The following is a 12,981-nucleotide window of genomic DNA, read 5'->3' on the forward strand; positions in this document are numbered from 1 at the left end:
CAAGCTTGATTATTTGTTCTTCCTTGGGCATTGGTGGGCGCCGATTGACCGGATTTTGTTTACCTGCGTTGCTTATATAGTTTTTTCTTTTTCTTTCTTTTTTTTTTTGCTTTGTTTCTTGTTTGTTTTAATGTGTGCACTTAGCTTTTCCTACAGGTTTAGGAATCTTGGATCATGGATTTGAGACTAGAAGTGTGTATTTCCCACTGGATCGAACCAAGACAAGCAGCTACAGCAGGGTAGCTTTGTAGTATTCGCAGCTATGCCGAGTAGTGTACTCCATACCGTTGTTTTGCAGGCCAGTCCTACAGCCATACCTTAGTCGGAGAGGGAGTCATATCCCAGTTCTTTCAAGAGTAAGCAATCAATGGCGGTCTGCCATTGTATTTCGTGTAACTGTTGGTAGGAGCAATTTATTTAATGACCACAGTCGTATAGTTAATATCCGACGAGAAGGGAACCTTGACATTCACTCTCATATTAGAGACCATTGAATTGATTCTATAAAACCGGAACAATACTAAAAATATACTATATACCCCGAACAAGACCCAGGGGATTCCAAAAAATAATGAAAATGAATAATACCTAAGAAAGCAATCATGCAATGTATATGACCGTTGATCCATCCATTGAGGACCTATATCATTATCCACGCCAAGCCTAAAGCAAATCCTATTATGCTAAATATCCAAAACAATTCAATGTACACACCCCAGATTATGCATAACGCACTGTCTGTGAATACGGAGGCGGCACGTCATAACCCTGGCCCGAATACCCAGGGTAGGGAGTGGGGATTGGCCCTCGTGGAGGGCCTTGGCCGGGACCTGAAAATGGAGCTTGCGGTACTTGGCCATAGCCTGGTCCTGGTGATCTTGATAGTCTCCGCATCGGGGTTTGCTGTGGCGGAGGCATAGGGCGCGGCCAGGGGCTGTAGCCAGTAGCTGCAGCCATGGGCTTCATTGTATTACGGTTTCGGCGGTACCGTCTGAAGAGGCAGAATAGGATTGCTAACACAATCAATCCTCCCACGGCTGCTGCAACGGGGATGATAATGTTCTTGTGTGCGTCGATCCAACTCTTCGATCCCTCGCATTTGCCGTTTTTGCAGTGGCCTCCTCTGTCGCACGGTGTACCATCGAGATAGTTTTGGGAATTGCCTGTGCACTGTTGAGACATGAACGAACTATCGGCCTGGCACCACATTTGGCAAACAGGGAAGGGCCCGTCGTTGCATGCTTTTGTCTTGTTGCTGCCCGTAACCGAGCCCATGTAGCTCTCACATTGCGCGTCGCGGCTCGTACATTGACCACTAGCACACGTCAAGCCAGAACCATCGTCACCACAGCCGTCTCCATCTTCTTTATAGGTATTCTTTGGGCAAGTGCCAGAATCGCCAGTGCATTTCTCTTCAATGTCACACTCACCGGTGCTGGGACGGCAGACGTGGTCGGATGCAGCGAACTTGCATGAAACGCAGCAGTCATCATTGGTATCATCGCAAGTTGCACCGTCCTTGAACTTGCAGGTACCCGGATCGCAGCACTGGTTGTCACCACAGTTTTCATCCCCACCACAATCGCAGTCCTCTCCGGCCTCGACAATGCCATTCCCGCACTGAGCACCAGTGAAAGTGACAATACCCTTGTTATCAGACAGGCAGTTCGATTTGACACTGTTACGGCCGATTGCTGAGCAAATATTACCAATCGTACATGGCGAGAACTTGGTTATATCCTGGCCGGTGCTGGGATTCATAATGTAATCTCCACCAGCATCACATGAGGATTTGCTCAGGGGACAGCAGTTTGACGAATCCTGCTGGCTTGTGCTGCATGTCTGGGACGTGCAGTCATGAACCGCTCCGAAAGTATGGCCGGACTCGTGGGCAAAAATCTGCCATCCAGCGGCGCCAGTCGATACGACAACATTGGTGCCACTGACCTTGCTAGTGCCATCATCGCTGACATCGGTATTGCATAGCTGGCCCAGCCACGCGAGCCCAACTTCGGAACCCGTGTTACAATCGGTCATCAAGGTCCAGTAGGCGTTTTCATCCGTTTGTGATCCTCGCCATTCAGAGAAGAGATCCAACCGGGACGTAATGTTGCCCTGCGAGCATGGTATATTCCATGCTGCGGCAGACGAAGGGTTATCCGAGCATTCCTTGTCTGTGATGGTCAAATTCCGCAAGCCGAGGGAAATATTAAAGGCGTCTTCGTAGAGATTTGAGGCGCTATTGACAATTTTTACCACTGTTTTCTGAACATCATCCCTGGAATCGTGTTTCTCCCAAAAGGAGCAATCCGTCGCAACACCCATCAAAGCCACCCGCATCGTACTCGGGCAACCACTTGAATCACCAATCGTCGATTGCAGATTGACACCACCGCTGTTTCCTCCAGACACGGTGCCAATGTCGTCTTGGCGTTTACTCAGACCAAAGCCAAAGAGATCAGCCATTGGCATAGAGGCCCAGCTGCTCTTCTTCTGCTCCGTAAACGAATCAAGGACGGGGTGGTCGGGGTTTGTATTGAAACCAAGTTTGTCGGCATGACACGTAGAGCCAGCCATGGTCCACCGGGCTTCGAGCTCGGATGGGTCGTCGGTGGACACAGATCGTTTGAGATCCAAATGTGTTGGAACTTCGGCAGGTCGTAGCATGTCAGAGTCACGGTAAAATACCATGTAGTCTTCTTTTTGTTGAGGAATCTCGATATCCTGAGGGCGCTTTTGTTGCAAATAACTCGATTGCAACTGGACATGGTGGTTGTCGCCGCGGATATTGAAAACACCCTCGAAGAGCGGTTGTGGACCATCCTGCTTGATGTACACTCTGGTCCATCCTACAGGATCCCACATCCCTTGCCCTCTCCCTCTGCCAACCAAGGTCCTTCCTTTGAAAACCTTGTGTTGGTCTCGTTTGATAGGCTCTTCGGTATGGACCTTCCCGTCTGGTCCAAGATATTGTACGTAGGCATCGTGGGCAAGGATCTCGTGATTAGGCTCCAACTCAAGTTTTACCCGTTGTTCCCTGTCCCGTATCGTGAAAGTGATATCGAAATGTGAAAGATAGTCAATGCGGTTCGATTTCGAGGGCGCCTTGATCGTGGGCTGGTCGAGGGAAGAGACACGTCGGATAGCATTCGGCGCCTGCGACCGGGCTGATGAAACTTTTGTTTAGCATAATCTGGGGGAGTAAGAGCGACGCCGAGAAAGCTTACCTTCCGTGTTTACTGTGAGGAGTGAGAGGACGCCCACAACCAGCGGTATTACCGGGTTGATAGGCCTCATGGCTGGTGAAGTTGAACGAACAGCCACAGAATGAGATCGATCAAGGTTGTTCAATAACAACCGCAGAGATTGACAAGAAAAAAGGTCCAAGATAAGTGGCGGGAAGAATAATTAGACCAATGCGCTTGGCTAATTCATTGCATACCAAGACCGGATTACTAGGCAACAACGAAAGGACAAAAAAGTGGCTCAGCCTCTTCGACGCAATGCAATGACGGTGAGACCACTGCTGTCTCAGCACCCTGACAAACTCGCAGGAACTTGATGACTCTCCCGACAGCTTCCGACTCAGCCTTAACTGTGGAGGATACGGGTCGAGGGCGAAAGAGAGGACGGCGATCGGAAACAGCGGGCTAAGGAGAGCGCGGACTCGGCGGAGCTAGAGTGCAACGCCGTTGGGAGACTGAGGCGTAGCGTCTTGGCGTGGAAACCAGCGACGACAAACGAACGACTCAAACTAATGATAAAAGACTCAAAAAGAACGCACGGGGAGATGAACAACAAAAAGAGGGAACAGGAGGGCTGGGGAAGAGGAGATAAGAACAAAAAAGAGGGAGGGAAGTCTGGAGGTGGGAGAGAGGACAGCCAAGGATTGGCCGCCCATTGCGCCGGCGCCTAGGGAAACACCAACAAAACAACCGGATTTATAGTGCTGCTGCTTATGCCGGGCTGTGCTTGCACTCAGCTGAAACTTTGCTAATATTGGACTTTATTTGTATTATCAATCATTATTCACAACTCGAGTGGTATAATTCGTGCGCAACAAGTGCAAAATGGGGTATCCTGGCTCCACAAATTGGACACGGTATACAGGGCATGTCTGTGTCTTCCTCGTCACTGTCCTCCCATGATGCCGCGGGCGCTATGGTCAAATTCTCGTCTGTTTCCGGGGGAATGTGCCCGTGCTGTGTCTCCCGCTGTAGAAACATCTTACCAATATCTCGGCCGCTATTATGTTTCCTATCGCCCGCCACTTCGACCATGTTCGTCACTGCGAGATTTAAAACACGCAGGTTCCAAACAGACCTCTCTCGGTGGAGTTTACGGAACATAGATGTTGCTGATTCTCGAACGAGTCGTTCTCCCAAAGCGTCTACGGATTCGTCGAGATTGAATACATACTGGGGGAGCGGCGCGGAGTTCGATATGCGACTGTAGCCGCGCATCTGCGCATGGTTTGTGCCTGGCGCTGGCCGTGGTAGGGTAGACAAACGGAGGGTTCGCGGACGAGCAAGCCATCGAAATTTCGTTTCCGACCTTGGTATTTGGGAGGCGCTACCAGTCGGAGCTTCAGCGTCATCGTAGCTTTCTGTCAAATCGGTCCTCATCCGCCGGACCAATCTGGTCGCAAGCGATACCATCTCTTTGCGAACCGTCTCGAAATTATCCAAATGGCCATATGAATTCTCGATGCTGATCTGGGTTGGCAAATCTCGAGCTTCGCCAACCTGCGTATTATCTACGCCATGAAGAAGGCCCCACACTTTCATTCCGATGTCTCTAGGAGCCCCAGGCCCGCCTAGGATCTTTTCTAGGAGAGAAGGCCCCATGCCGGGAGAGAGGCGAACGTCGCGAATTGTGACTTTATCTTCGGCCACATCGTGGTTCGTAGTTGCAATATAAGACATGATTTTACGAGATAGTTTAGAACCAATGCCGGGAATTGCTCGTATTTCACGCGAATCCAGGAAGTTGAGCACGTTGCTTTCCCCATGTTCTCTTGTCGCAGCGTAAGGTGGAAGTAGCGTCGTCTGACTGTCCGGTTTATGAACGGTCCCCACTACTTTGGCAAGAAGTTTGGACGTTGAGATACCTGCAGTGGCAGTGTAACCCCTTTGCTCTTCTAGTTGATTACGAAGATAGCCAGCGAGATGAGACGCAATAAGAAGTTTCAAGTAAGGCTGTGAGGCGTCAGGTTCGGTCATGTCCCCAGCTCCATCGGGATAGGTAGGGCCATATATTCTGCTGGCATCAAAGGCGAAGCCAACAGTGGGATCTTGAAGGTTGAGCTGAAAAAAAGAGTGTGCCAGGTCACTATGGTTCAATAAGGCTGCATTGTAAGTAATCATGTCTGTAACATCCATAAACACCTCATCGAGACCCAGCTTCTCGACTCTCTCTCCCCAGACAAAACTCCGGAGAAAGAGGTAGAGATCTTTGGACACGTCTCGGAATTTAGTGAGATCCTCTCCCAGGACAATGACGGCATCTGGGCAGATTTGTTTTGCTTCTTTGATAAGCTGAAGCTTGTGTAGCCCTCGCCTCCGAGCCTCGTAGTTACAGGTGACAACGATCTGCTTTTGCTGGACGGCCAGTGGAAGCGATTTCAGTATCGGCTGCTCGGCCTCAAATACCGATGCGTAGAAACAGTCGTAATCCTGGCAAAGTCAGAACGCTGGGACTAAGGTACACTGGGAAGACTGACAAAGTGGATTACGATACGCTGATCGTCTCTCAACGGAGCGGTTGCCATTTACTCATATCGTAAAAATAATTTTACCCTGTGAGCGAAGATGGAGGAGGAAAGACAAGAGACTCGAGGGGAAATGGTCCGGAGTATTAGTAATATACAGCTGCTGTGGCATCAAAACAGAAAAGAACATGTCCACAACTCAACAATACTAAGCAGCAGAGAACGCACTCAGTGTTGTAAACAGCGGAAATTTTATCTCTTAATCCCTGGCGGTTATATTGCACATAGTTGGGTAACAAGGAGGCGCATATTACAATGTGTATGTAGCAACCATGTCTATCTATGTATCTATCGAATTTACTGTATAATGCGAGGTACTCTCGGAAATAAAATAAAAAATCTAACGACAAGGAATAGTGCCGATACTTTGGCCTCTCTAGAATGTCAATCCAATCTTGTCCTCACTGCCCTCCACGTCCGCCGCGTCCACCTCGCCCACCGCGCCCGCCGCGCCCACCACGCCAACGCGGTCCGCTGTTCTTCTCGACCCTTTCATGATTGCCTCCCCGGCCAGCTGAAGGACTCAAAGCAGTGCGTGGTTTGCCTTTCCAGGGGCTGTCATCACGAGACTTGGGCCTGGGAGGACCGCGCGGTTTAGCAGGGCGCAAACTCTCCCCGCTCGCGTAGTTGAAGCCAGGGACACCTTTCAGGCCCATCTTTCCAACGACCTTCTTGTCCATAGGTGGAGGCTCAGGGCACCCCATGCCCTGCATCGCCAGGTTGTTTGCGAGCTGCACAATGCCAGGCTTGTCAAGACGGAGCTGCTTCATTAGACCTGATCCAGCGAAAAAGCCTATATAAGAAGAGTAGGCGCGTTGCTTTGTGGTTTCTTCAATGCTGTACATGGCCTTTATTACAGCTTCAGTGCATGAAGACGCACCTGCATTGATCGCATCGGTCTCGGGGTGGGGTTTTATGGGTAGGTGGCGGTTGTTCTTCATGAAAAAAGATTCGGATTCTGTGAGAAGGATGACTGCGCGGCCCTCATTTCCTGCACGGCCAGTACGGCCAACACGATGTACGTATTGTTCGGCGTTTGATGGCAGGCCGATCTGGATGACTAGGTCGACATTAGGAAAGTCCATTCCGCGGCCGATAACATCGGAGGCGAAAAGGATTCCCGAATCTGCTTCTTTGAATTGGGTTGTCGTTCTTGTGCGAGCGGCTTGGTTGAGTCTGGAGTGAATCTCAAACACCTTCAAAGGAGTCAATCCCTTAGAAAATACGTTGGCAAAAAGAGCAACCATGTTGGCAGTAACACCGAAGACAATGATCTTCGAGCTGTTCTTGATTTCAATCTTAAGAAGCGAGGTGAGTGTAGTAAATGTGTCCACCACAGACGGTATGACCACATGGTACTGGGGAACTCGCTCATGCGTAGGCGCTTCATGTTGCTCAATGGTTGAAATATTACTGTAGCCTGGCTTCAACACAACACTAACCACATCCTTGACTTTGGGTGGAACAGTGGCTGAGAAGCACATACCTTGCCAGCCAGTGCTCTTGGGTGGGATAAGCTTCAGAATTTCCTTCACGTCAGCTAGAAAGCCCGTCTCGAGCATCCTGTCAGCTTCATCCAACACCAAAGTCTGGATATTGCACAATTTCTGCGCTGTATTAGGATCGGATAGGTAGTCCTTTAGTCGTCCCGGTGTTGCGACCAGGATCGACGGCGCTCCTTTCATGAAGCGCGAATGGGCGGATGCCCGAGCCGTCCCACCAACTGCGATATGGCACTCAAGAGGCTTCGCAAGCTGTGAGGTGAGCTGATCGCACGATTTTGCAATCTGCTGGGCGAGCTCTCGCGTCGGCGTGATAATCAAAATGGCAACTTGGCCATGCGGTGCTGCTGAACGCCCCTGTAGTAAAGAGTGCAATGCAGGTAGCAGAAATGCAAGGGTTTTGCCAGTCCCTGTTTTCGCCTGTACAAGGCAGTCGCTGCGCCAGTCCGGGAGTTCGGTTAGAATACGCTGCTGGACAGGCGTCATGGATTCGAATCCCATAACATCAAGGGCTTTGAGAAGTTTTGAGTCCAGCTTTCCTGCCATGGAGGCGTATGGCTGGAGGCCATCAGTGGAGCTCTGCATGATACTCGAGGCTTTGCAGGTTCTGCAGTTGGAGTGATAGTTGTAGATTTCTGGGTCTAGACACCAATCTAGGTAGTGTAACTGAAATTGGTTAAGGGGTTTCTGTTAATCCCACGGAGAATAGAAGAAATGGCGGAAGACGACCAATTTATCAATCCACTAGAGCGCCGGTATCAGCAAGTGAGTTAGTGTCCTTTCAACTGCGTCTGACTTTGTTGTTCCAAAAAAAAAAATCTTTGTTGACATCGATGGAAGACAGAGATTTCTTCGCTGCCAAGCACTTTCTTTGGTGTTTACGGGTCATGTGACTTGCATAGATCTGCTGCAGAAGACGGAGGCCCAATTTCCTCCATCGCGCAATGGTAATGGAAAACATGAACGGTGCGTTTTTAGTGTCCTAGCCATCTAATAACTGCGCTATCTATTCCGTACAGACTACAGAGTACGGATGAGGTGCACCCGACAACCAATCAACAACATCACATGTGCGCGCAGCCGACCTCCTCAGCCTCCTGAGCCGTGATGGTGAAGGTGGCCCCCATATCTGAGCGCCCGGGGCTGTGTTGTTGGCCCTGGTTTCTCTAGGATATATTAATGCGACATTAGACCCAGGCTCCTTTCGCCGATCTGCAACAGCAGCAGAAAGCACATAATGAAATATGTCTGTCGCTGGGCCATCTCTCAGGATCGTGCTAGATCGCGATCCCCTCGGCAAACCGTACAAGCCCGGCGACACGATTAGCGGTCGAGTCTGTCGCACCCTAGCGACTGTCGCTCCAGAAGCAAACCTAACCGTCACTCTCCATGGGCGGTCTACCTCCAAGGTTTCGGACACCAAGGTTTCGCTCGATTGTCTGGGTCCGCCTGTCTCCTATGTCTTGCTCGCTGGTGCTCCAGTACACATTCCCCGGTCTGGCGAGGGTGGATCGTGGCCATTCGCCATGACGATTCCCGCTTTAGTCTCAGACATTCGAAGCCCGTCACAACAGAAGCACTATCCTGCACCAGGTGGTACGCTTGAAACGCCTTTCCCTCCGCCGGGGACCTTCCATTTCAACGGAGAATCTATCTGGACAGGCGAAGGCGGCGCAGCCTCTATAAACTACTATGTTGAGGCACGACTGGACCTCTTACATCAGTGCAATGGCAGAAATGTACGGGACACCCTTACTGCTAAGGCGACATTCGACCTCCGGAACGTCAATCCAGGCGCGCCTATTGCGGATTTCAGCATGAAGACATCGACCAGGCAGTGTAGTATCAGTACGTACCGACTCATTCCAGGTGTCGGCGATCTCAGTTTTAGCCAGAATCTGAGGCAATCCCTGAATTCTTCCAAGGTTCCCAGATTCACGTTCAAGGTTATTCTTTCTCTTCCCAGTACCCTGCAAGTTGGCAATGGCAATACTATCCCAATCTCCATCACCATCGTTCCAAATTTTCAATGCACAAGCGAGATTGTCCATGGTGTCCCACAGGAAATCTTCTTCAGGGCATTCCGGCTGAAAGTCAAAGCAAGCACAACCGCGCGCGCCGAAAGATACACCGACTCGAGAACCACACCAGGGAGGAATCTCATTCCACTCGGCTCCGTTAGCTCACTCGGCCCTCCAGGACGTACTATTTCAATTATTCCTGGCATCGAGACTGAATCCGTACCTCTTAATATCGGCGAGATGCTGATGGTAAATACGGCCCAAAGCAACCTGCACCCGGATTTTCGTACATACAATATTTCCCGCACGAACTCGCTACGCTGGGAGTTGGATGGGAGTGTAGCGGGAGAGGATTTTTCCCTGAGCTCCTCACATTCAGTGAAGATATTGCCGGCGTCAGGGGAAGTTGCAGAGCCTGCTGGGCTTGAAGGACTTGGAGGACTTGGAGAGCTTGGGGAAATCGGGGAGCCTGGGGGTGAGGAGCTACCAGGGTATAGTAAGGTGAAAGAACCCCCGCCTGCATATAACCTCTAGAATGACCTCAGCCCGCATAGTCATACAGCGAGTGGTGAGGAGCAAGCCTGAAGAAGATGATGGGAGGGATTAGCGGGGGATGGGCGTGATAGTCACGACTATCTCCACTCTGGGGAAGAGGGATGACAATCATGACATGGCGAGTTCGGTATGCGCACAATCCTAATACATATTCGACGATTCTCCCATTCTCTGTTCTTCTGTCTTCAGGTGATGAAAATTCGATCAGCCTAGTGAGAATGGAGCAGGTGCAGCGTATAACAGGGCTTATTATAGCAAATAATAGATTCGGTGGAGGCGATAGTGCATATAATACGAGCTGTATAGTCTAGGCCTCTGCTATAATTAGAACTGCCACATTTTGCGATCGTCCTCATTTATAGACGGGAGGCGAACATTTCTGATCTTCACGTTGGGTTCCGTGGGAATGTTTTTGCCTGCGAGTTGCGTTTCTTCTCGTCCCTTCGTTTTTCCATTTGTTTTTTAAGTGTTGTAATATTTTATTTCTATTTTTTCCCGCCTAATCGTATACCGATGTCGTGTCGACTCCGCAGCGGCGTCATCCTCTTCTAAATCGGGAAAATCCTCGTTTTCGCAGGCGCCCAAAAGTGTCCTCGTCCTCGTCTTCTCATTTTTTTTATTATTATTTTTCTCGTCTCTCGCTCAATCGCTTTTTCTTCGCTTCCTTGATTTTCCGCCACTACTCGACCCGACCGGTTCTCTTGGTTTCATATATGGTCGCTGGGTCTGCTCTGCTCTCCCTCCCAGCCACTCTGCGCTCTCTTCTAAGCGCTCACATGCGGGGCGCACTGCCATCGTCGACTCTCGTCTTCTCACTGCTGCGCCAATCCTGCCCTCTGTCACATCTCTGCGTCAGCATCAACTCGCGAATCTCATCCTTGTGCTCTCAAACATCTTAATCGTAATATTACTATCCCTGCTGCTCGCTGCAGCGCATCTCTCACACCGTTGTTTGTGCCGCCCTCCGCCATGCTCGCAACCCAAATGCCCCCTCCGGCCTCGCATCGTCCCCCGACTCCCACTTCGAACTCGTCCGGAGTAGAGGTACCTGCTTCGCATTCAACCATGTCTCCTGGCCCCCCTTCACAACATTCTACAGTATCACATTCCAGCATGGCTTGCGGCCTCACATCAAGTGCGACAAATCGACCCCCAACGCTCTCAAGGCCAAAACTCACCCTACAAACCTCGTCGCTTCCTGTCACATTTGGCCGTTCGACAACGGGCTTATCACTCTCCCTGGCCGCTGGTGCCACAGCATCTCCCACTGTTCACAACACCTTCAAGAATGCCTACGATGTTGCATATCCGCCTTCGGCAACCGTCTCCCCGTCTAGGTCCACCAGCAATCGCTTCTCCAAACCGTCGTCACCGTATACTTCCAGCAACCCCTACCAGCTACCACTCGGCGTAAAGAGTATCCTTCGCAACTCACGCTTGGAGCGACGGCCGAGCCAAGCGGCCCCGAACGGTCCTAATGGCTCTTCATCATCACGCCGAGTATTCTTCCCGGCCAAGAAGCAAGTAAACTATCGTTACCCGTTAGAGGAGGAAATCAAGACCGTCAAGTACACGGCGCGCCATTCAGATATAGTCTCCGATTCGGAAGCTGAGTCCTGTGAAACAGGCTCCGACGATGACTCGGATTACTCTAGTTCCAGCCTAGTTTCGTCGGATACTACACCTTCGGACGACGAGGCCAATCCTTCCGAGCCAGCCGCAGACAAGAAGAAAAAGAAGCGAAAGTATCGCAGCAATGAACGACAAGTTCGCGCAGCCGCCCTCAGAGATGGCTTGGAGGACCCATATACCTCAGTAAACTCGTCAACACCTCAAACGCCTCTACAAGGCCGCCTCAAGCGCCGTCGCGAATGGAAGTGGACTCTGGGACCGCTAGACGAAGCCGGCAGTACCCCAGTTTCTTCACAATTGTCTACATCAAATACTCAACTATCCACTCCATCGGAATCAGAGCAAGATCCCGAGTATCCCACAAAGGAACCTGACATCCTTTCCCTCAACGTGGCTACGGTTCGACCCACATCCCAACCATCACAATTGACGACCCCAATCTCCCTCGCTCCGAGTGACGCATCAGAAAGCAACACCGCCCTTTCCCCGGTCCACCCCATTAACTACTAGCTGGCGGGGCACTTATTTATTATTATTATTTCATGCATCAGCTTCGCATTTCCGCTTACGATTTATGCATCATAGACGCATTGGCATTATCAGCATTGCCAGATGATGGCACGGGACTCGATTACTCGAGCCGCTCAACCGATACATATGGATGAGCTGGCGCACTATTTATTTATAGATCGTCGTCTTACGTCGGCCTTATTTACCTCCATACTTCTTTCTATTCTTATATATACTTTCTAATTATTTTCTACACATACACATTTATTCGGGTACTCCTCATTATTCCACGCCACTATCTCAATTTTCTGTTCCACCAACTGCAAGCCCAACCGTTGTCTGGTACAACGTAAGCTCCTGCAGATCTTTTCATAGTTCATACTGTACCATGCATGAATACGAATCCAAACCAATTTTCTCCATCACTACTTCATATACCATACTCCGTACTTAACTTTCTCATCCACGCAAATCAAGCACGAACAAGATATGCATGTAAGCCCGAGTTTGTACGTAGTTAAGCCCGAAGTAGTACGGCATTTGTCGTGACCACGTCGCCGTGCCGAAACCTTGGAATTTGGATACGAGGTCGCCTCCCCACGCGAAACCCAAACCTTAAGCCAAATCGAACACGAATACGATTATTTACGATGCTGATCTGTGCCGATGGAAGAATCTTTTGCAGATCCACTTGTTTCGCTTCCTTCCAAGGTTTGTTCAGAACTTCTTCGATGTGTCGACTTAAAGTAGAAGGGGAGAGGTGTTATCATTGGATGGGAGGCTTCCTCGGGATCTAATTTAGAAAAGGTACAAACTTTCATCAGTTGAGGGAGCCGCATTTCCGGTTCATACTGTTACTGACACGAGGATGATGTGATCAGATGAGATGGTATTGGGAGCGGTGAGGTATACCTACTACCTATTACTGCATTACGACATCTCCAGATGAAGCCCCGATGGAAAGTTGTGAAGTTCAATGTTTGTGTAACTG

The 12,981-nt window shown here is 50.2% G+C and overlaps 5 protein-coding genes across 5 annotated transcripts; 2 read left to right on the top strand and 3 right to left on the bottom strand.

Moving 5' to 3' along the window:
* Positions 1-720: 720 nt before the first annotated feature.
* admB (ADAM family of metalloprotease ADM-B) lies at positions 721-3,297 on the bottom strand (the record flags this gene model as incomplete). Its single annotated transcript, XM_041704117.1, has 2 exons — positions 721-3,167; positions 3,228-3,297. The coding sequence occupies 2 exons, from the start codon at positions 3,295-3,297 to the stop codon at positions 721-723; spliced, it is 2,517 nt and encodes an 838-aa protein (XP_041556735.1).
* Positions 3,298-4,025: 728 nt separating this feature from the next.
* On the bottom strand, positions 4,026-5,770 carry APUU_40986A (putative DNA polymerase iota; the record flags this gene model as incomplete). Its single annotated transcript, XM_041704119.1, has 2 exons — positions 4,026-5,675; positions 5,723-5,770. 2 exons carry the CDS (start codon positions 5,768-5,770, stop codon positions 4,026-4,028), a joined length of 1,698 nt encoding a protein of 565 aa, XP_041556736.1.
* A 401-nt stretch (positions 5,771-6,171) lies between these two features.
* On the bottom strand, positions 6,172-7,857 carry APUU_40987A (DEAD/DEAH box helicase; the record flags this gene model as incomplete). The annotated part of the gene is made up of 1 exon (XM_041704120.1): positions 6,172-7,857. One exon carries the CDS (start codon positions 7,855-7,857, stop codon positions 6,172-6,174), a length of 1,686 nt encoding a protein of 561 aa, XP_041556737.1.
* Positions 7,858-8,516: 659 nt separating this feature from the next.
* Positions 8,517-9,827, top strand: APUU_40988S (uncharacterized protein; the record flags this gene model as incomplete). Its single annotated transcript, XM_041704121.1, has 1 exon — positions 8,517-9,827. The coding sequence occupies one exon, from the start codon at positions 8,517-8,519 to the stop codon at positions 9,825-9,827; it is 1,311 nt and encodes a 436-aa protein (XP_041556738.1).
* A 990-nt stretch (positions 9,828-10,817) lies between these two features.
* On the top strand, positions 10,818-11,990 carry APUU_40989S (uncharacterized protein; the record flags this gene model as incomplete). Its single annotated transcript, XM_041704122.1, has 1 exon — positions 10,818-11,990. One exon carries the CDS (start codon positions 10,818-10,820, stop codon positions 11,988-11,990), a length of 1,173 nt encoding a protein of 390 aa, XP_041556739.1.
* Positions 11,991-12,981: the final 991 nt, after the last annotated feature.

Source organism: Aspergillus puulaauensis, chromosome 4 (genome assembly GCF_016861865.1).
Source record: "Aspergillus puulaauensis MK2 DNA, chromosome 4, nearly complete sequence".
Lineage (NCBI taxonomy): Eukaryota > Fungi > Ascomycota > Eurotiomycetes > Eurotiales > Aspergillaceae > Aspergillus > Aspergillus puulaauensis.